General features: G+C 49.6%; 1 protein-coding gene across 1 annotated transcript in view; it reads right to left on the reverse strand.

The window, feature by feature from the left end:
* The window catches only part of SH3RF3 (SH3 domain containing ring finger 3), a 330,082-nt gene that overhangs the window by 87,401 nt on the left and 218,599 nt on the right, over positions 1-24,082 (reverse strand). The window contains exon 3 of the mRNA XM_008252855.5: positions 4,534-4,629. Within this exon, the coding sequence (XP_008251077.2) occupies positions 4,534-4,629 (96 nt within the window). The remainder of the gene's footprint in view (positions 1-4,533; positions 4,630-24,082) is intronic.

Here is a 24,082-nt window from a genome sequence, read left to right on the forward strand (position 1 = left end):
GAACCTGAATCCCAAAGGTGCCCCGGCTACCAAGGCTGCACCTGCTTCTCCCTGTGCGCCCAAACCCAGGAAGTGGGCGCCAAAGATCACAAAGGGAGAAGCATGAAGACGGACAAAGCAGGCAGCCCCAGCCGCTGGGCACAGAGCAGGGAAGATCAGCCCTGTCTGACAGCTTCAGAGAGAGTCTGCAAGCATCAGACTGTGTCTAAGGAACCGAACAGTGTCCCAGAACTCCCAAGCTCAGGCATGCTTTTTGGAGTAGTTGTAGACACCCAACTTCCCACAAGGTAAGAGCCAGGAAGCAGGTGCCCAAGCAAAAAATCACCCAGCAGGCAAAGAAGCCCGGGATAAGGAGGAAAGTCCATCAGTGGGACTCCAGCCGGAAACAGTGCCAAGGACAGGATGGGTAGACAGGCACACTGGAACATCTATCCCCACTGCACTCTATGTTTAGGCCTGTGTGTGCTAGAGACAGATGCACAGGCATAAGCAAAGATTCCTGCCTGGGCTCCCCTCGACACCCCCAGAAGGGGTGGCCTGTCTTGCTCCGTCTACCAGGGTGCATGGACCTCTCCTGCCCCATTGCCTTTGGCAGCTGTTTACCTCTCCTGCAGAGACCGCAGGGATTCTCAAAGCATGCTTCCAACAAGGTCTCTCAAGTGGCTGCCTGCCAGTGCCTGCAGCACACCCAGCCCTGGGCCAGGCATGGGGACCCACCCATGCACTCCCCCCACCACTTCACGGGAAAACGTCGGGATGTGGGATGCGGCTGCACATGGCCGGTTTCACAGCTGTACAGGCAGGAGCGTAACCTGACACCTGGGGCTTCCATGGCTCCTCAGTGACTATGCAATGTCCACGCCGCCCCTTCCAGACCCCCAATCCCACACGCTGGCTCCACCTCTGCAGCCCTGAAGGGACCCTGGCGGAGAAGTGGGGTGGAAAGACCCAGCCCATCCCAAGTCAATGCCAGGGCAAGCGTGTGCCAGCACTTCAGCAGAACTGGGAGTTAAGACATTCCTTGGGATGCCCGGATCCCATCCTGGAGAGTCTCTCCTCCATCTCTGATGCCTAAGTGCTTGGGCCCTTGCCACCCATGTGGGAGTCCCAGATGGAGTTCCTGGCTCCCAGCTTCAGCCTGGCCCAGCCCCGGCTATTGTGGGTGTCTGGGGAATCAACCAGTGGATGGAAGATGCCTGTTCCTCTCTCCATCATTCGCCTTTCAAGTAAATAAAAATGAGAAAAAGAGAAGAGAGGGGCCGGAGGCGACTGTGTAGGTCCTTTATCCAACAGAGGTCCCTCTGTCTCGGAGGCATTGCCCTCTCGCTGGGCTGGTGAGGGTGTCGCGGGGAGCAGCTGGTGTCCTGTCAGCCCAGAAGCACCTGCACCCAGGTGCCAGTGGCTGTAACACCCACACATTCTGTTTCTGGGCTGCTGGACCACCCCCTCCCCCCGGGGCTTGTATCTGTGAATCTCTGTGGGGCACTGTCCGCCTGCTACGGAGGGAGAAAATCCATCTGTCGTTGCTACCCTAGGCGGAGTGTTCTCAGGCAGCAGCTGGGGTGGGGGGTGGGGTGGGGGTGGGGTGTGAAGTTTCCTTTTCTGGCCCCTCACTTCCTGACCTGCTCAGTTTCTCTGTGGGAGGCTGACGGAGTCCTGGGAAGAAGGGGACCGGTGACTACACAGGCGCCCCCTCTCCAGGACCGCATATCTGCTCACCTGCATACCCAGCCTCAGTTGTACGGCACAGTGGTGGGTGCACAACGGGAGAAAGGGATTCCAAATTCACTGCCGCGCCACCTCGCTCATTAGGAGTTCTGCCCTGTGATGGCCCACTGTAGGTGCCAACCTGACTGCATTCAGGAACACCTAGAGGGCTGGATATCATCCAATCAACAGTGGGCTGGGTGGGGAAAACCCGCTCTCTATGTGGGTGGATCCAATCAGCAGTGAGCTGGGTGGGGAAGACCCGCCCTCCATGGGGGTGGATATCATCCAATTAGCAGTGGGCTGGGTGGGGAAGACCCGCCCTCCATGGGGGGGTGTATATCACCCAATCAGCAGTGGGCTGGGTGGGGAAGACCCGCCCTCCATGGAGGTGGATATCATCCAATTAGCAGTGGGCTGGGTGGGGAAGACCCGCCCTCCATGGGGGGGGGTGTCTATCACCCAATCAGCAGTGGGCTGGGTGGGGAAGACCCGCCCTCCATGGGGGTGGATATCATCCAATTAGCAGTGGGCTGGGTGGGGAAGACCCACCCTCCATGGGGGGGGGTGTCTATCACCCAATCAGCAGTGGGCTGGGTGGGGAAGACCCGCCCTCCATGGGGGTGGATATCATCCAATCAGCAGTGGACCTGGACAGAACAAGAAAGGAAGATGTCCCTCTCTTTGGAGCTGAGACAGAACTCCAGGCTGTCCAGCCTGGGGATCCCAGGACTACTCCAGGCATCCATCTGGGTGCTTGGGCCTTTGGCCTTGAATTGGCTTCTGAGCCCTTTAGACTTGGACTGAGCCATGATACAGGTCTCCCGGGGTCTGCAGCCTGTACACGGCCCGTGTGGGACTTAGCCTCCCTATCGCTCCCGATACATCCGCTCTCACCCATCTGTGCCTGCATCCACGCCTCCACGCACGCACCCACCTCCTGGTGGTTCTCTCTGGAGAACCCTGACAAGCACACAGCCCCTCTCACCTTCCTGAATTCCTACTGTGCGCTTCCGCCAGGGGCTAAAAACCTACAAGACAACGGGGCAGCAACACCGAGCCTGTGAGATGGCAAATCCAACTCAGGGAAGAGGGGCTTGCAACCGTAAACTAGCACGGGACTCCTGCAGGCTGAAGAATGATTCAGAGGAAGCTGTCGCGGAGCCCCATTAGTTATCATCAGTTACTTCAGAACTGCATGGAGAGGCACAGGGTCAACACAATATTTTGTCTATCAAAGCCCACGCGAGGAGGAGACAGCAAGCTGCGTGCACCGGACGAACAGAGTTCAAGGCTGCAGCCCCGAACACAACCACGGGCAATGCACAGTGTGGTTACTGTGCTGAAAGGCTCTCAACACAGGAAGAAGCTGCCCCTGCTAACTTTCATGCTTTTCGGGGGTATTATAATATTCACTCAGTTAAATCAGGGTTTTAGGTTTTGCACCATTATGTTTGCAGGATCTATACATTGCATCAATAGCTGCCCAACACCACCCACACGCAGACACATGTTTATGGACTCCAAAGGGCTTGGCTCTGTCCGCCACGCTGGAATTGTCAGCCCAGCCCCCAGTGCCCCTGCTAGCCCTGGTCCTCCCTTCCTAGAGCTGGCCCTCTCCCACGGCACAGAAGGCAGTGTTCTCCAAGAGGGCCAGAGGGCCAGGCCTCCAGCACTGGTGGGTGCGGGGTCCCTGGCTGCCCCAGGTGCCAGGCGCCCTGAGCTCAGGTCTGCCGAGGTTGAAGCATGGGAGACTCCCACTGTGGCCTCGTCTGAGGGATAAACACAGGCTCAGGAAGCCGACACACCTGCCCGGACCCTTCACATTGAAGTACTAAAGCAGGGTGATGCGTGACCAGCTGGGTCCCCCTCTGACGCCCAGGCCACCCTGACCTGCCCACAGCTGCCTCACACGCCCTGCCCTCTAACGTGTCTCGGCCTGCGAGAGACAAGCTCTGTTGTCAGGGACAGCAGAGGGCCAGGCTGGGGGAGACCCCAGGCATGCAGTCCTGGAGCCCCGGGGGGAAGCTGCTGACTTCTGAATGATGGAGCCCCTCACGCAGGACCCATGCTGCATCGTCTCCATGGGCGGCTCCATGGCCCCCACATGTGGGGGAGCAGGCACTCCCTCAGACTCAGCCATTGCCACTTCTAAAACAGCTATAAATTATTCCACCCCTCAGGGACTAGAGGCATGGGAGGAGGATACTGTCCAATGTTTGGGTCTAACTCCGGTCCTGTCTGTTGCACTGGAATTTCTCAAGGTCAAGGGTGCCTGCTCAGCTCCTCTCAGTGTCCCCCATGGACACCAGGACAAGGACAGCTGGGGCTCCACTCCCCAGCTGAACAGGTGTAGGGGCGGTCAGCAGAGACTGGCCATCAGCAGTGCCCCACGAGACTGATGGGACAAAACAGCAAGGGATGGGACCATGGCTGGGACAGCGGCAGGAGGAGCTGGAAACGGCGTGAGTCTTGGCCAGCAGCGTGTGGACGGGGCAGCCTGGGGAGCCCCACTGGTGTGGGAGCCTCAGCAGCTGGTGCACAGGGGTTGTAAAGACTATAGCGAGAGGAAGATTTCTACAGTGCACCAGGAAGTACAGATGTTTCCAGCAGCCCGTGGCCAGCCCAGCTCAGCCAGGTTTGCACCGTTGGTCTTGGTATGCCCATCTGGTAAGCCGGGGGAGCCAGCCACGGTTGAGACAGCACCAATGTGTTTGCAGAGGGCATTTAGGTCCTCAAGGCTCACCGTGGGGGGAAGCATGATGGCCCACATGGCACGGATGCAGGGCCAGGCTGGGCCCGGTATGAGGGCCTTGGTGTACTCACCTCCACGTACAGCAGGGGGAAGATGCCAATCTTGTCCCCAAGCATTCCTTCTGCCCAGTTATCGTCCACTCTTCGGATGACGGTCAAAATTTCATCCTGAGAGTTCCAGGCACACAGATAACAGCCAACAGCAAGAAAAGAAAACAAGGGACTGGTTAGTACTACTGGGGCTACAAACTGACTCCAAGGGGTGATGCCAGCAAGGGTGTGTTCGAATCTCTGTCCTCCCTGGGATCTCTCGCTCGGAGCTGCTGATAATAGACACAAGCTTCCCCAAACCGGAAAGTCTGCACCCTACAACACAGCCAGTGCTTTAACATGCATGCTCCAATTATTTGTTTAGTGAAACAGAAATACTTTTAATAAAAATAAATTCAGCTAAGTATAAAACATTTTAGGGTTCTGGCTCCATCAGAGAACAAAAAATAAAATGACCCTAATCCAATTACATTTAGAATCATGGGTACACACAGCTCCAGATAACTCTGAAATTCTTTGCCCTATCACACAATACCAAATCTAACTGCACAGATGGCAACAGATGGGAGCAGAAAGGAAGACGCTGGGAAGAAAGGGGACGAGGAGCTGGCAGGGTGCAAGGAAGGAGACACTCAATGTCCTCACAGGTGCCAGGAGCGCGGGGTCAAGGTCAGGGTGGGCAGTGAGGAGGGCTGGGGAAGAGAAGGGCTGGGAAGAGATGGGGACAGGCAGGCAGTGACGGAGGAGGAGCCCTGCGGAACAGGAGACAGCACAGACACAATGTGGAGGGACACAGCCCCACGGGGACGCTCCCGGGGGTACTGGCGCCTCCCAGGGAGCTTTGGCCAGCTCTGCCCTCCTCCGAGTGTCACCCTCCCTTCAGCAGCCAGGGCTGGCTGGGCAGCCCCTCAGTGTCAACCTCCCTGCAGATCAAATCCTCCCTGTTGTTTGTCATTGGGCACTGTCTGAGCTGGCATCCGGAGCCCCGCTAAGGAGCGAGAGGCCCGGGCGGTCTCACAGGGGAAGAGCAGCCCTGTCAGGAAGCCTCAGTATCGTCCTGAGATGGGGCCCTGGCCTCTCCCTGGCAGGGGACTCCATGAAGGCACCAGGGAAGATGCTCACAGTACGGGCTTCGTGCCGGGAGGGTCCTCCAAGGTCTTTGCCCAACCTTCCTTCCACAGAGCGCAGGGTACAGTGCGAGACAGTCACAGCCACGCCCCGACCCCTGCACGCCATTCCCACTCCTCCCAAATACCACACAACAAACCCATCTGCGGCTTCGCAATCCAGCCAGGCACTGAGGAACACCGTTTCAGACTCCGACAAACCCCACGGACGGCAGGGGGTCCATGAGCTGGGGGGTGCCAGCATAAGCACACCCACTCTGCTGTCAGCTGTACCAAGGTGCAGCACACACAGCAAGGTGCAGCGTGGTCAGCCCCATCGCCGATCGTGACAATAAACACCTGTTTCACGAGGTTACCATTCTGCGCTAATTATCATCATCTGACAGTGTCCTGCTTAAAGACCCGAGTGCGAAACAGCCTGCCAGGGTGGGTGGGGCAGCAGCACCTCGGGTCCCACGTTTACTGTGTCTCTTGATGGCTCCCTTGATTGAATCTTGCGTTGTTTGTTGGCCACACATGTGCTCCGTGCCCAGGTGTGTGACATTCACATGACAATGACATCAGCCAGCAAGCACCTCTCAGAACGGGTCCCCTTGGCTACAGCGACAGGTGGGTGCACCTCAGCTTCCAGGTGCTGCCGTAAGCCAGGACAATGCACCTGCAGGCACTCCGCGGCAGTCACATCGCCGTCAGTTCTCCGGCCCCAGGCTAACAGTCGGGAGGGCTGCCTTCCAGCGGTGCACAGCCATGGCAGTGTAGGGGCTTTTCTGGAAACCATTAGGGTCACAGTGTGGGCCTGGCTGGAGGGGATGCTCACAGAACATTCCTGAACTCTGTCTTGAGCACTTCCCGTGTTCACAACCAGGGGGAGCCAAGCCAGGCTAAGCCCGGACCACATCAGCCGAAGGGGACCTCTGAGGTCGCTGAGCGCTCACAAGGCTTCCCGCAAGCCAGAGTTCTGGCAACAGCAAAACACCACAGAAAAGCGAACGGAAGTATCAAATGTCTACACTATTATCTAAGGCTGTTCGAGAATTCAGAGCCAAAGAGATAAAAGCCGTAAACTAGGAAGTGTAAGTACTGAAAAACTCAGAACACAATGATCTACCTAGAAAAGCAGACTAGCAACTCAAATTTAAAATTAGAGGAAGGCTGTCAATTTTAAAATAAACACACAAAAGCCCCTGGATTTTCCATATATCAGCAACAATGCTAGATGATGAGATTAAAAATGGCTAACATTAAAGAAGGAGTAAGTTGTCTATTTTGCTCATATCAGTATATGCCGAAATTAATTCCATAAGGATTAAAGGCATAAATGTTAGAAGAAAGCTTAAATGTCCAAGAAGAAAATATAGATACTTAATGTCGAGCTTCAAAATATGATAGTGAAGAGTTGCCACGGGGGGGGGGGGGTGGCGCTGTGGCACAGCAGGTTGTACTGCTGCTTTAGACACCAGCATCCCATACTGGAGTGCCGGTTCAAGTCCCAGCTGCTCAGCTTCTGATCCAGCTTCCTGCTAATGCACCTGGGAAGATGGCCATATCACACAATACCAAATACCTGGGTCCCTGCCATCCATGTGGGACACCAGGATGGAGTTCCAGGCTCCAGGCTTCAACCTGAGTCAGATTTGGCCATTGTGGGAGCTGGGCGAGTGGATGGAAGACCTCTCTCTCTTTCTCTCTTTCTCTTTCTGTCTCTCTGCCTTTCCCATAAGTAATCTTTTAAAAGAAAGAAGGCTACAGAAGGCTACAGAAAAACTAAATCCTCTACCTTAAAACCAACAGAAACCAAACCAAAAAAAAAAAAAGCAAATAAACCAGTAAAATATTTGTAGGCTGTATGAGAGACAAAGTTTAATATCCATACCATATAAGCACAAAAAAGAACAGTGGCAATAACAACAACAAAAAAGACAAATACCTGGAAGGAAAAATTTAACAAAGGCAAACTTAGGTGACTCACAGAAGAGGAAAAGCAAATTGACACTACATACATTTAAAATGTTACACTTGACTGCAAATCAAATGCATACAACTTTAAACAAGAAGATTCCAGTGTCTCTCTGTTGTGCTCATCAAACCATCAAGGATGAACATAAATCCCACTCACAGGGGCAGCCAGCACACAGGGTACAGGTACGGACTCACTCGGGGTGGGGATGGAAATTCAGGGCAGGCAGTCTGGCGGGTCCTGTCAAACATTCTGCAACACGGAGCAGTGGGTTAAGCCAGTACCTGTGACACTGGCACCTGATGTCAGACTGCCAGTTCGAGTCCCAGCTACTCCACTGCTGCTCCAGCTCCCCGCTGACGCACCTGCAAAGGCAGCAGATGATGGCCCAAGTACTTGGTCTCCTGTCACTCATACGGGAGACCCAGACAGAGCTCTGGGCTCCTGGCTTCAGCCTGCCCCACATCTGGCTGTTGCAGCCAGATCTGTGAACCAGTGGACGGAAGACTCTCTCCCTCTCTGCCTTTCAAATAAACAAGTAAATTCTTTATTTAAAAAACTGAAGCCTTGCAAGCCTATCAAAGCCACATCAAGGGACTCCATCTTAAGACAATCAAAGTATGCAAAGATTGAGCTACAAGGATGTTCCTTATGGTGTTTGTTCAACTAGAGACAAATGACAAAAGCACACAATTAGTTACTCAAAGCAATCCAGGAGAGAAATAATTAAATCAAGATGGAAACATGCATATTAAATTTAAGAACAAGGCCGGCGCCGCGGCTCACTAGGCTAATCCTCCGCCTAGCGGCGCCGGCACACCGGGTTCTAGTCCCGGTTGGGGCACCGGATTCTGTCCCGGTTGCCCCTCTTCCAGGCCAGCCCTCTGCTGTGGCCAGGGAGTGCAGTGGAGGATGGCCCAGGTGCTTGGGCCCTGCACCCCATGGGAGACCAGGAAAAGCACCTGGCTCCTGGCTCCTGCCATCGGATCAGCGCGGTGCGCCGGCCGCAGCGCGCCAGCCGCGGCGGCCATTGGAGGGTGAATCAACGGCAAAAGGAAGACCTTTCTCTCTGTCTCTCTCTCTCTCTCACTGTCCACTCTGCCTGTCAAAAAAAAAAAAAAAAAAAAATGGAAAAAAAAAAAAAATTTAAGAACAAGCCATGACTCCGATCGCGAGTATTTTGGTTGACTCCCCAATACTGCCCATTGGTGAGTTTCCTACAGATTCTTTCAGAGGTGCACGGGATGCATGTGTATACACGTGAGGGAGCTTCCAGAAGTTCATGGGAATTGCAATTAAAAGACAAGTTTATTTTGGTGAAAATGTTTTTTAAGTCCATGACCCGTTTTTTTTTACAATAAACATTTCCCACAAACTTTCTGAAGACCCCCTGAATATGCCTGATCTGTGTACACACACACACACACACACACACACACACATCCCCAGCATACAGGGATGATCATTTGGCCTAGGGATACAGATGGTGTGTAAGACACTTGAGTCCCTCATCAGAGTATCGGTGTTTGACCCCCAGCTCTGGCTCCTGACTTCAGTTGATTGCCAAGGCAGATCCGGGGAGATGGCAGGTGATGATGGCTCAAGTAATTGGAAGACCTGGATTGCATTCCTGCCTTCTGGTGTTCACCTGGCCCAGTTCCAGCTGTTGTAGGCATTTGGGGAGTGAATGAGCAGATGGCTGCACCCTCCGTATCTGTCTCTGTCTTTTTCTCCCTGGGTATCTATGGCTCTCAAACTTTAAAATTCAAAATTAATGATATGAAGGTAGCATAGTCACCACACTATTCCTCACCTTACTTAATTTAGTCTGAGGACCATTCCGTGACTGTCAAGTGCACACTTCAAGATCTCTTTAACTGTCACATAATATGACTCCAGCATATGAATGTACTATAACCTATCTAATGGGCTTGACAGTTATATATAAATGGCAAAAGTATCCATTAAGTGAACATGTCATTATTAACTTTACCAATAAAATCCTGCTTTTTAATTCAAAAACATAAAACGTATAGAAGTACATCTAGAAAAAGTCTGAAATACAAGTGCCAGAATTTAAAGAGGGAATAACTCTGGCAGAGACAGAAGAAATTGGGCACCTTTGTTTTCAATGTTTGTGTTCTTTCCTGTTTTCAAATTTTCTATCACGAACAATAGCTTCATAGTACAATTGTCTTACAAACAAGAAAACAAATACGAAGAAAGAAGAAAGCAGGAGGCCGAAGGTTTTCTTGTGCTTCTGGATGGCACTCTATATTTTCAGTTCACTTTAAAATATGAAATAAAAAATTAAATATCAAAAACTTACTGGGGGAGAGCTGTTAAGCAGTTAGGACGCCAGTTCAGATCCCCACGCCCACAGCAGAGGGCCTGGTTTAATTCCTGACTCCACCTCCTTACTCCAGGTTCCTGCTATACAGCACCATTGCTGGCAAAGAGTGAGGGCTTAAAAGAGGTGGGGCCCAGCCACCCACGCGGGGACCTGGATTGAGCTCTGGCTCCCAGCCATGCAGACACTGAGCTGGGGAAGGGAATTACCCAACTCCACCACCTCTGGTGCTCCTGGCCCACCTAAGGTGTGGGGGAGCTGAGAAACACAGGCTCCCCAAGATTGAGACCCCAAGATTATAGGACCGCAGGACACCCACCATAGCTGCCCACTCTTGCCCACCACAACACCAAAGATATATTTACAACTATTCCTTTAACACATCATGCCTTATCGAGGAAAAAAAAAAACAAACTTCCAGACATACTAAAAGGCAAAAATAAAAATCACAGTTTGAAGAGAAAGAGCAAGCATCAGAACTGTTCAAACATAGCAAGTCATGTTGGAATTAACAGACAGGGAATTTAAAACAATTATGTGACTATGCTAAGGGCTTTCATGAACAAAGCAGACAGTATGCAATAACAGACGGGCAATGTCAGCGGAGAGATGCAAATTCCAAGGAACCGGAAAGAAATGCTGGAGATCAAAAGCGCTGTGCCAGAAATGGAGAATGCCTTCGATGGGCTCATTAGGAGACTGGGCACGGCGGAGGGAGCAAACTCGGGCCTGGGGATGTCTCAGAAGAAACTCCACAACCAAGAAGCAAAGAGGAAAAAACAAAACCTGGAGGAGAAAAAACACCCAGAACGACTGTGCGACAACTCCGTACATGCAAAGGAGTTGCAGGAAGAAACAAGTAGATCTCTCCACATCAGTGTCAGATACCCAGTCACCGATCCAGAAAGTCCAGAGAAGAGGAAGCAGGGTAGACGCCAGAAACTGCACCTCTGCACATTTATTTTTTCCAAATACAGAAACTGAAAGATAAGGACAAAACCCTCTAAGAAGGCAGAAGGAAACACACCGGGTTACCTCCAAAAAAAGCAAAAATGAGAATTTCAACACACTGTCGGACCTGTAAGCAAGAAGAGAGGCGTAAAATGAAGTACTGAGCGAACACCCCGCCAGCCTAGAGTTCTGTATCCCGTGAAAGGGCCCTTCGCTAGGGGGAATAAAGACTTCCACAGAAGAGCAAAAATGGAAGAGGACGTTGCCAGTAGAGCCGCCGCACAAGAAATGTAAAAAGGAGTTCTTTAGAGAGAAGGAAGACAACAGGTCAGGGCCTCCAATCTACACGAGAAGGGAAACACATCAGGGAAGGAATAAGTGACAGAAAAATAACAACTTATTTCCTTACAACTGATCAAACGAGAGCTCCTTCAAAATAACAGAAACAAGGTATGTGATTATGTATTCTCATGTGTGTGTGTCTCTATCCTGGAAACTAATACATGCCCCTGTGTATGTCTATTTTATATATATACTTATGTATGCTTACCTTCAAGGAAAATAGATGGCAGCAATGATACAAAGATGGGAGAAATAAAATCTGTTATGGTTTTGTGATGAAAAGCTACTCTCATTACCATGAAGCAGTAGAGCGATATTTGAAAGTAGCCTTAGATTTGTTGTAAATGTATATTGCACACTCCAGGGCAAACAGCTAAAAGAATCACAAAAGAGATATTCTAGGAAAAGAGAAAAAAATGAATCATAAAAAATGCTCAGGGAAAACCACTAAAGACAGAAAGGTCACGGAAGACTAAAGAGAAACAAAGAGCAAGAGCAGCGAAGGGGAAATAGTGACACATGTGGCAGGATTTGCTGCAATCACATCACTAATCACTTCCAAGGTCAACGTCCAACTTTTGTGACTACATGAATCAGAAGACAGATTATCAGGAAAGAAAGAAAAACAAGACCAAACTATATGTTACCTAAAAGAAGCTGTTTTTTGTTTATTTGAAAAGGAGAGAGAGAGAGAGAGAGAGAAAGACTGAGATTCTTCCATGTACTGATTCACTCCCCAAAATGCCTGCAAAAGCCAGGGTTTTGCCAGGCCAGTGCTAGGAGCCTGGAGCTCCATCAGGTGTCCCACATGGGTGGTAGGGACCCAGGTACTTGAGCCATCATCTGCTGCCTCCCAGGACGCTCATTTAGCAGGAAGCTGGATCTGAATTGGAAGAGCCAAACTTGAACCAGGCACTCCAATAAAGAGTGGGTATCCTAAGTGGGGACTTAACCTCTGTGCCAAATGCATAGCCCATGAAACACACTCTAAATATAAACACACAAATAAATCAAGCACCCATATATATGTAGATATATATGCACATCATGTTAACACTAATCGAAGGACAGCTACATTAATTTGCGACAGAGCAGGCTTCGGAGCCAGGAAAGTTATCAGGGATGGAGAGGCATTACACACTTGTAAGATAAGGAATCAATTCTCTGGGAGGACAGAACAATCCTTCAGGTAGGTGTCTAGCAATAGTTTCAAAATAAATGAGGCAAAAGCTGACAGGAGCCAGGAGAAGTAGATGAACCCACTAGGAGAGTTGGAGACTTGCTCCCCTCTGTCAGAAACGGGCACACCTGGCCCACAAAAGCAGTGAGGACAGGGCTGAACTCCAACAGCACCATCAACAACTGGCTGTAACTGACACCCAGAGATTGCGTGATCCGCCTACAGCATGTTACACGTTCCTCTCAAACTCACAGGGAAGTTCACCAAGGCAGATGACGTTTATGGCCGTAAAACACACCTAAACATCTTCAAAGAGCAGACATCATACAATGTCTACTCTCAGATCACAGCGGAATTCAACTGGAAAGCAGAAAAATCTCCAAATGCTTAGAGATTTAGCGACCAATTTCTATATAATACTTGAATCAAAGAAAAAATCTCAAGATAATTTTAAAAATAGTTTCACCTCTATGAAAACGTAACATCAAAATTTCTGGGATGTAGCAAAAGCAGCACTTAGAGGAAAATTTATAACACTGAATGTATATGTTAGAAAACAAAAAAGATCTAAAACCAGTAACTTCAGCTTCCACTATAAGACACTAGAAAAAGAAAATGAAATCCAAAGTAAGCAGAAAAAAAACAGTAAAAATTAGGGCAGAAACCATTGAAATTGAAAGCTGGAAACCAATAGGAACACTCAATGAAACAAAAAACAGATTCTTTGAAAATATGAATAAATCAGAAAGCTTCTAGTGAGGCTAAAAAAGGGAAGATGTCAATGACTGAGATTAGAAATGAAGGTGGGGACGTCACCACATCTCTTGGACACAAAGGACAATCAGGGGCTGGCGTAGTGGCACAGTGGGCTAAGGTGGCTAAGGTGCCACCTGTGACACCAGCGTCCCATTTCATACAGCTGGTTCGAGCTCCCAACTGCTCTGCTTCCAATCCAAGCCCCTGCTGATGCGCCGGGAGAGCAGCAGATCACAGCTCAAGTATTTGGGCCCCTGCACTCATGTGGGAGACCTGGATGGAGCTCTGGACTTCTAGCTCAGCCTGGGTCCAGCATCAGCTACACATCACAAAACTTGACTCAAAGTCCAGCTCTCTGCTGTGGCCCGGGAAGGCAGTGGAGGATGGCCCAAGTGCTTGGGCACCTGTACTCGCATGGGAGACCAGGAGGAAGCACCTGGCTCCTGGCTTCGGGTCGGCGCAGTGCCGGCCATAGTGGCCATTTGGGGGGTGAACCAATGGAAGAAAGACCTTTCTCTCTGTCTCTCTCTCTCACTGTCTATAACTCTACCTGTCAAATAGAAAAAAATTAAAAAAAAAAGAAAATGGCATGAATATGTAGAAAATCTGAATGAACAGACCAAAAAACTTCTGGCGCTAATAAGCAGTTACAGTAAAGTTGCTGGATAAAAGGTTACTATACAACAGTCGGTTACTTTCCTATCCACCAGTGATTTTCAAGTGGAATTTGAAATTAAGAACATCAGCACCCTCAAAATGAAAGACCTGGGTGGAAATATAACAAAATATGTGCAAGATCTATATAGGGAAAGCTACAAAACTCTGATGAAAGAAATCAAAGAACCAAAATCAACAGAGACCTTCCAAGTTCACAGGAAAGAATATTCAACATGTTCTTACCAATCTGATCTGTAGAGTCAATGCAATACCAATCAAACTGCAAGCAAGCTATTATGTGGGTAGTAACGAATTAATCCTGAAGTTTACCTGGAGAGGCATAACACCCAGAATAGTTAACACAATGTTGGTGGATAACTACAAAGACTGACCAGCCACTTCAACAGTTACTATAAAGCTACATGAAAGAAGACAGTGTGGTATCGGTGGAACAATCAATAGATCAGTAGAACACAGTAGAACACCCAGAAATACCTGACTGAACACACTAAACTAATCTTTGACAACGGAGTAAAACTAACACAGTGGAGCAAAGATAGATTTTCCAAGAAATGGTGCTGGAAAAACCAGACATCCCTGTGCACACAAATGAATCTAGATACAGACCTTATACACATCACAAAACTTGACTCAAAGTGGATTATAGGTACAAATGTAAAATGGAAAACAATAGAATTTCTAGAAGGTAATGTATGAGAAAATCTAGATGACCTTGGGTGTGGCAATTATTTTCTGTATACAAGACCAAAGTCATGATCCATGAAAATAAGCATTGATACGCTAGACTTCACGAAAACTAGTAACTTTTGCTTTGCACATGACAGGAGGGTGGGAAGGCAAGCCATGCAGTGAGATAAAACAGCTGCCAAGGACCACTATGAGAAAGGACTGGTATGCAAAATACACAAGGAACTCTGAGAACGCAGCAATGAGTAAGCACTCTGATTCCTAAATGTGCTAATCAACAGGCACCTGAACAAAGAAGATATGATGGCAAATGAGTATGAAAATATGCTCCATATCATATGTCATCAGGGAAATGCAAATTAAAGCAACCAGGAGACACCACCACACACTGATCAAGATGGCCAAGAGCCAGAACACTGACAACACCGAACACGGTATAGAGGTGGGGCGGTTGGAACTCCCATTTGTGGCTGGTAGGAGTGCAAAACGGTTTAGCCAGCTTGGAAAACAATTCAGTAGTTTCTTAGCAAAGTAAATACACTCTTACCATACAACACGACAGCCACATTCCTAGGTGGTTCAAAAGTTTCGTTCACCCAACGCCTGCACACGGATGCATACAACAGCATAATTTATAATTACCAAAACCTGAAAGCAAGCACAATGTCCTTCAGTAGGTGGACAGGTAAACTAGGGTACATCTAGACAATGCAGTGTTGCTCAGTAATAACAAGAAATGAGCTACCAAGCTATGACGAGACTTAAATGCCCGATACTAAGTAAAGGAAGTCCATCTGAAAAGGACGCATAGAATACGGTCCCAAGCCCACGACTTTCTGGAAAAGGCAAAACAATGGAGGCAGTAAAAAGACCAGTGGCTGTCAGGGACTGGGGGAGAGGGGGTGCTGAACAGAGAATTCTCAGAGCAGTGAACATACTGTTGATAATAGCATAATGATGAACACACACACACACACACGCGCGTGACATAACCCCTTTGTCTAAATCCATTGAATATCCACCACCAAGAATGAACTCTAACTCTGGGTTGACAACAATGTGTCAATGTCAGTGCACTGATGTTAAGAAATACAGCACTCTGGTGGGGGATGCCAACCACAAAGCAACCTACATGTCAGAGGGTAGGGGAGATATATGGAAATCCCAGTACTTTCTCAGTTTTGCTATGAACCTAAAGTTGCTCTAAACATTCAAGACTATTTAAAAAAACTGACAGCACCATACAGCAACGCAAATGAATACGCCACAGCACCCTAAAAACAACACGGATGTAGCTCTCAGACATAACCCTGAGAGAAAATAAAGTTTGATGCAAAAATCTGTCGCATATGATTTCTTTTCCCTTTTTTTTTTTTTTTTTTGACAGGTAGAGTGGACAGTGAGAGAGAGAGAGAGACAGAGAGAAAGGTCTTCCTTTTTGCCGTTGGTTCACCCTCCAGTGGCCGCTGCGGCCAGCCCTCTGCGGCAGGCACACAGTGCTGATCTGAAGCCAGGAGCCAGGTGCTTCCTCCTGGTCTCCCATGGGGTGCAGGGCCCAAGCACTTGGGCCATCCTCCACTGCACTCCTGGGCCACAGCAGAGAGCTGGCCTGGAAGAGGGGCAACCGGGACAGAATCCGGCGCCCCGACCGGGACTAGAACCCTGTGTGCTGGCGCCGCAGGCGGAAGATTAGCCTATTGAGCCGCAGCACCAGCCTCACATATGATTTCACTTACTTGAATTCAAGAACACACTGGAGTCGGTGTTAGCAGCTGTGAGAGGAGTGAGGGCTGGCGATGGGCGCTTCTTGCCTGGGAGCATGATTATAAGGACAGATTCTCTTGGACGACAACCAGCTGCACAGTTCTGATCAGGGAACTCTCTGGTGCCTTTCGCTGCACTTAGTTGTGGTCAAAGGCTATAGGGCGAGTGGTGGCACACCTGGGACATTCAGTCCTACCACATCCACACTGAGAAGCCAATGCGTGAATGGTCTGGGACTCAATCCCACCAGCCTAGGCAGGGGAGGGAGGCATCTGGGGGCTGTGGTTCTGTCTCTGGGCTTTGGTGTCGTTACCACAGCACAGAGCAGGGCTTCTGCTTGCCACGTAGGAGGGTGGGTTTAGCACCGAAGGCTCAGAGTCACTGCGCGATAGATATGGTCCAAACGCAGCAGGTGCTGTTCAAAGAGAGGCGCATCCTTGACCAGGGGATTTCTTATTTCTCCCAGTGGTAAGCAAGGCCAACCTGTGCTTATCCAGTCACCGAAACATACAAGCATCCCCTAAGCAACCCAGGAAGGGACCTGAGGCTGGGAAGGAAAACCAGCCCTCCCATGAAGGTGGAGTCAGCTCCCTAAAGGGGAGATGACCAGCTTACGGCATTCTGGAAGCACAGGAAGCCCCCAGCGGAGTGCACAAGAGGGGTCCACTCCACTGTGTCAGATGCTGTGCTCCTGTAAGGAGTGAGGGGCAGGTGGAATGTGCAAAGCTCCACCTGGCTGGAGCTGCAGGTGCACCGTGGACGCAGCCGAGGCGTGGGAGCACCTTGTGGCGAGGTCTGCTCGGGCTTAAGTATCAGTGGGGACAGTCTGGATCCTGTGCTGCCTGGGACTTTAGGACGGCGGGAGGATCCAGAACACTGCTATAGAGTCAACACTGGTTTTGTGGCAGGGACTGAGCTGGGAGAACACTGGGGTGCAGGGAGCCAGATGTGTAGGTAACTTTGCTTACTACTGTTGAGGCAAGTTCCCCGCAACTCTAGCTCCAACCTGAACTTGCACAACAGGGACAACCCCAAAAGAGATCAAGTTCAATAACAACCAAGAGTTCACTCTAGCATGTCTGGACCACCAGCAAGAAGCCTGGTATGTTCTGGAATCAGTAACTATTTCTCCAGCCCCCCCAGTGCAGGACCAGGTAAACAAGGGCTGACTTTCACAGCTGGATCACATCAGGTCTCTGGTTTGTTGTCATCCTGCAAAATCTTGGAGCCAGTGCATTCAGGACAAGGAAGAAGGAAATACTACAGGGGTGAGTAGAGACACACTCCCTCCTCAAACCCTACACAGCTTCGTATGTGAATTGGCAAGACCAGCGTGCACCAGTGTCCTTGAGTTTCCAGATGCTCCTTTGCAGAGAGGGTGCCTGGAGCTGTGTCCACTCTCACTCTCCTAACAGGCTCAGATCCTGATGGCCACACAGCAGAGCCACACCATTACGTCACAGGTTGGAAACCCCTCAACTCTGCCGCTGTGTTGACAGCAGCTCAAAATGCACGCGAACAAGCACAGGTGTGCGTCAACAAAGCATTATTTACATACGCAGGTGATGGGCGGGATGTGGGCAGTGGAGCCTAGTTTACCAACCCGTGCTTGACGGAGATGAGTGAACTAAACCTAAGCCAGCACCACTGACAGTCCCATGAGGCCAAGATGGCAACATTCAAGGAGTTTATGAATGAAACGTTCAAGGATTTTATGAATGAAAGTTTCCACGACATCATCACATGCAAAACTCAATTTCATTTACAGGTTTCATGTCAAGTGCTCACTACGCGCTGTCAGCTAGTAGACTTCCATATGTTGTTTTCCCTATGCCTGATATTTCCAAGTTTTGAAAATTCACCAAATGGCACCACCATATGGCAGAGGCTTTCCTTCGCATGAAGGTGTCTCAGGAGGGGCCTCAAGGGTAGGAGGAAGTCTGAGCTGTGAACGTAAAGTGGTTATGAAAAACCGGCCCTGCCTTTTTCCCAAGGCTTAGTGGGTAACACAGCTGCGAAGGATCAGGTGGCATGGCCAGCCCCCACCATCTAAGGGGCTTTTACACTGAGCTCTAAATTCCTGCACCTGCCTGCTGCCCAGGCTCCATCCTCTTCGTCACCCAGGGAAACAACCCAGGCAGCAAACGCCGATGGCCTCGGGTAGGAATAGGCAGCGGGTCAGGGTGCAGACGCGCACTGGCCTGGCCGTCCATTCTGTGGCCACTACAGGCAGTTGGCAGAGCCCCTAGGCCACGGACACCAATGGAAAGGCATGCCTTGGTGATGGTCACAGGCAATCAGGTTGAGGTGCCACAGCCACAACCACGGAGAGCCCTGGAGAGCTCCTCCAGCAGCTCGGGACCAACCAGCATCCTGAGTGAGCTGAGTGGCAGCGTCACGTCGAAACCCCCAGAACAGCTCCACGAGCAGTGGTCAGCAGCCCCGCCCTCCTAGAGGCCCTGCAAGCTCTGTCTCCTCTCACACGGGCTCAGAGCCAGCCCTTCCGCAACACGGGCTGACCTCAGGCAAGGATTCATAAAATCTTTGCATTGCCCACTGTGCAGGCCACAGCCACGGCCTCCCCCACTTGTAGAGCTGCAGCTGGCCACAGACAGAACAACCCAGTCTCACATAAAGAAGGGAAAACTAAAATAGGAAAAGTTGAAAACTCCATCATCCATGGGCCCTACATGCTGGGCCCTGCACGCCATTGAGACTTCAAGAGCTCCGACTTCCAGACAGCCTACCTCAAGCTGCCCAGCCCCAGGGTTTGTGAGGCCTGGAGCCATTTATAATGAAATAGACAGCCGGCACCACGGCTCAGTAGGCTAATCCTCCGCCTTGCGGTGCCAGCATACCGGGTTCTAGTCCCGGTCGGGGCACTGGATTCTGTCCCGGTTGTCCCTCTTCCAGGCCAGCTCTCTGCTATGGCCAGGGAGTGCAGTGGAGGATGGCCCAAGTGCTTGGGCCCTGCACCCCATGGGAGACCAGGAGAAGCACCTGGCTCCTGCCATCGGATCAGCGCGGTGCGCCGGCTGCAGCGCGCCGGCCGCAGTGGCCATTGGAGGGTGAACCAACGGCAAAGGAAGACCTTTCTCTCTGTCTCTCTCTCTCACTGTCCACTCTGCCTGTCAAAAAAAAATAATGAAATAGAAGCTGACTCTGGGGGCCTCAGGGGATCCTGCAGATACAGGGTAGGCCCCAAGTGGAAGGGTAAAGTCAGGGCTGGTGTCCACCCCCTCAGTACCTGTGTATGATTCTTACTTGCCTGTGCACCTGTAGGCCCCAGGCACTGTGGGTGAAACCCAGTGCTTACTGCACTACCCTGGCACTGGGCTGACCACTGGAGCACAGTGCAGGACCAACAAGTGTCTGCAGACTAGAGGAATGGACGAGGAGGACAGAGACTCCACATCGCAAGACCTGCTGTCCTTGCCCAGGCCACATGGAAGGCACTTATCCTCATGTCCAGTGCCTCCTTGATGTCCCTTCCAGGTGTGACCCACTGTCCCTCAGGGAGACAGTGTCATCTCATGAGAACAGTGGGGCCCAGGCATGGAGTCCTGGTATCAGATGCCCATCACAAGGGGCAGTGCCCAGGAGGGCGAGGCTGTGGCTGAGTGGCAGATGGAACCAGGGAGTAAGGAGAAGATTCACAGACCCCAGGGAACCAGAAGCGTGGCTTGGAGAGAAACCCTGCCAGGAGGCTGGTATGGCTGGGCGTGGAGGGGGCCTCGGGCCATCAGTAAAATTAGGACCAAGAGGGCACTGGGTGCTGGGTGAGGTAGGGCATCGCATGTAGAGCTGACTGTGCCTCCAGGTCACTTACGCCTCATGCGAAGCCACTGGCAGGTTCTCAACAGAGACGGCTGTTGACACAGGGTTGAAAGGTCACTCCAGTTGCACAGTGCCCCAGCATGAACCCAGGAGCCGGAGCAGGACCAGGGAGCCTGGATGTCTGTGTGGCAAAAGAGGCTCTGACAATATTCCCTAGCAAAGCCCAGGTATGCCCCCAGCTTTGCCCACAGATTAAAACTACTGCATTTGCAGTTTCTCCAAACCCCACCTAACTATCACAGGAAGGGAGCGGCTGGGAAGGGCGTCCTGCAGCAGGAGCCAGGCCACCCTGTCCACTGCCGCGTCCCTCTTGTCCCTTGTCCCTCCAAGCCAAGAGCCTTACTGCAAGCCCACCCTTCGTGTGGGCACACAGAAGAAGCTGCAGGGCAGCTGCCAAGCCTGGAAGAATGAATCCGTGATGCAGGGAGCCCCGGCAGGGGCGCAGAGTGTCTGATAAGTAGCCCACGTGGCGCTTGGGAAGCAGGAGAGGATGATCGGAATCCCCAGCTTTCCTGGGCCCCTCGGGCTTTGGTCATGGACGGGAAAGAGCATGAAGCACACATTCCCAAGTCTCTCCAGTCCCCAAAGCATTCCTGACATCCACTCAGCAAACACGGATGACGGGCAGGGCAGTGGGACCAGAAGGCTGCTCAGCAGCCGGGGAACCGCGCCCTCCACAGAAGGAGCTGTGCCCTCCGTGCCTGGGCAAACCTGGGCTTTATTCAGCACCAGGACACTGAGCGGGCCGCGGGCTGGCTCTGCAGGCGCAGCTCTCCGTGCAGGTGCAGAACGTGCAAGTTCTAAGCATGATCCGATATAACTGCACTGTTCTAGAACCAGGAAGGAACAAGCAGGCAGGTAGCAAATATTTATTGGAATGCCTAACTTGGGCTCAATTCTTCAAATGCCTGTGCTCATATAACTCTTTTTTAAAAAGATTTATTTATTTATATATTTGAAAGGCAGAGTTATAGAGAGGCAGAGGCAGAAAGAGAGAGAGAGAGGTCTCCCATCTGCTGGTTCATTCCCCACATGGCCACAACAGCGGAGCTAAGCTGATCCGAAGCCAGGAGCCAGGAGCTTCCTCCAGGTCTCCCATGAGGGTGCAGGGGCCTAAGGACTTGGGCCATCCTCCACTGCTTTCCCAGGCCATAGCAGAGAGCTGGATTGGAAGTAGAGCACCCAGGACTCCAACCGGTGCCCATATGGGATGTAGGCACTGCACATGGAGGCTTACCCCACTATGCCACAGTGCTGGCCCCTCATATAATTCTTTTTCTTTTTTTCCCCCAAAGAAACCTTTTATTAAGAGTACAGATTTCATAAATACAACTTTAGGAATACAGTGATTCTTCCTACCATACCCACCCTCCCACCCACACTCCCACCCCACCTCCTCCTCCCTATCCCATTCCCAGTCCCATTCTCCATTAAGAAAAAAGAAACAAAAAACAAAAACAAACAAGCAAACAAAAAAAAAAAAACCTGTTTCTCGACAGTCAAAACAAGGGCTGTTCAAGGCATTGCTTCTCAAAGTGTCAATTTCACTTCTACAGATTTCTTTTTAGGTACTCTATTAGTTATCACAGATAAGGGAAACATATGGTATTTGTCCCTCTGGGACTGGCTTATTTCACTAATAATAATGTTTTCCAGATTCATCCATTTTGTTGCAAATGACTGGGTTTCATTTTTTTTAACCACTGTGTAGCATTCCATAGAGTACATATCCCATAAGTTCTTTATCCAGTCTTCAGTTGACAGGCATTTAGGTTGACTCGGTGTCTTAGCTATTGTGAATGAAGCTGCAATGTACACAGGGGTACAGATAACTCTTTCATATGCTGATTTCATTTCCCTTGGGTAAATTCCCAGGAGTGGGATGGCTGGGTCATATGGAAGGTCTATATTCAGATTTCTGAGGTATCTCCAAACGGTCTTCCATAGTGGTTTTATCAGTTTACATTCCCACTAACAGTGGATTAGGGTACCTTTTCCCCCACATCCTCACCAGCATTTGTTTGTTGATTTCTATATGAAAGCCATTCTAACTGGAGTGAGGTGCCACATCATTGTGGTTTTGATTTGAATTTCTCTGATGACTAGTATTTCGTGTGTCTGTTGGACATTTGGATTTCTTCTTTTGAAAAATGTCTGTTTAAGTCCTTTGCCCATTTCTTCACTGGGTTTGGTTGTTGTACAGTTTCTTGATCTCTTGATATATTCTAGTTATTAATCCTTTATCAGTTGCATTGTTTGCAAATAATTTCTCCCATTCTGTTGGTTGCCTCTTCACTTTTCTGAGTGTTTCTTTTGAAGTACAGAAGCTTCTCAATTTGATGTAACCCCAATTGTTAATTTTGGCTTTGACTGTCTGTGCCTCTGAGGTATTTTCCAAGAACTCATTGCCTATGACACCGTCTTGCAGTGCTTCCCCAATGTTCTCTAATAATTTGAAGGTATCAGGTCGTAGATTTAGGTCTTTAATCCATTTTGAAGGGATTTTGTGTAAGGTATAAGGTAGGGTTCCTGCTTCATACTTCTGCATGTGGAGATCCAGTTTTCCCAGCACCGTTTGTTGAAGAGACGTCCTTGCTCCAGGGATTGGCTTTAGCTCCTTGGTCAAATATAAGTTGGTTCTAGAAGCTTGGGTTGATTTCTGGCAGTTCTATTCGGTTCCATTGGTCTATCCATCTGTTTTGTACCAGTACAAGGCTGTTTTGCTTATAACTGCCCTGTAGTATGTCTTGGAATCTGGTATTGTGATGCTTCCAGCTTGTTTTTTGTTGTGCAAGATTGCTTTAGCTATTTGGGGTCTCCTGTGTTTCCATATGAATTTCAGCATCATTTTTTCTAGATCTGTAAAGAATGTCTTTGGTATTTTGATTGGTATTGCATTGAATCTGTAAATTGCTTTTGGAAGAATGGACATTTTGATGATATTACTTCTGCCAATCATAAACATGAAAAGATTTTTCCATTTTTTGTATCTTCTTCTATTTCTTTCTTTATGTTTTGTAATTCTCACTGTAGAGATCCCTGACATCCTTCGTTAAATTTATTTCAAGATATTTGATTTTTTTGTAGCTATTGTGCATGGGATTGATCTTAGAAATTCTTTCTCTGGCCGGTGCCATGGCACAGTGGGTTAATCCTTCACCTGAGGCACCTGCATCCCATAAGGGCATCGGTTCTAGTCCCGGCTGCTCCTCTTCAAATCTAGCTCTCTGCTATGGCCTGGGAAAGCAATAGAGGATGGCCCAAGTCCTTGGACCCCCTACACCCATGTGGGAGACCAGGAAGAAGCTCCTGGCTCCTGGCTTTGGATCAGTGTAGCTCTGGCTGTTGTGGCCATTTGGGGAGTGAACCAATGGTCAGAAGACCTTTCTCTCTGTCTTTCCCTCTCACTGTCTGTAACTCTACCTCTCAAATAAATAAATAAAATCTTGAGAAAAAAGAAGAAGAAGTTCTTTCTCAGCCATGGAATTGTCTGTGTATACAAAGGCTGTTGATTTTTGTGTATTGATTTTATATCCTGCTACTTTGTCAAACTCTACTACACATCCCAATAGTCTCTTAGTGGAGTCTTTTGGGTCCCCTATGTATACAATCATGTCATCTGCAAATAGGGATAGTTTGACTTCCTCTTTCCCAATTTGAATCCCTTTGATTTCTTTTTCTTGCCTAATGTTTCTGGCTAAAACATCCAGTACTATACTGAATAGCAGTGGTGAGAGTGGGCATCCCTGTCTGGTACCAGATCTCAGTGGAAATGCTTCCAACTTTTCCCCATTCAAAAAGATGCTGGATGTGGGTTTGTTGTAAATTGCCTTGATTGTGTTGAGGAATGTTCCTTCTATACCTAATTTACTTAGAGTTTTCATCATAAAATGGTATTGCATTTTATCAAATGCTTTCTCTTCATCTATTGAGATAATCAT

This window comes from Oryctolagus cuniculus, chromosome 2 (genome assembly GCF_051225735.1).
Source record: "Oryctolagus cuniculus isolate XC-2025 breed Fujian yellow rabbit chromosome 2, ASM5122573v1, whole genome shotgun sequence".
Classification (NCBI taxonomy): Eukaryota; Metazoa; Chordata; class Mammalia; order Lagomorpha; family Leporidae; genus Oryctolagus; species Oryctolagus cuniculus.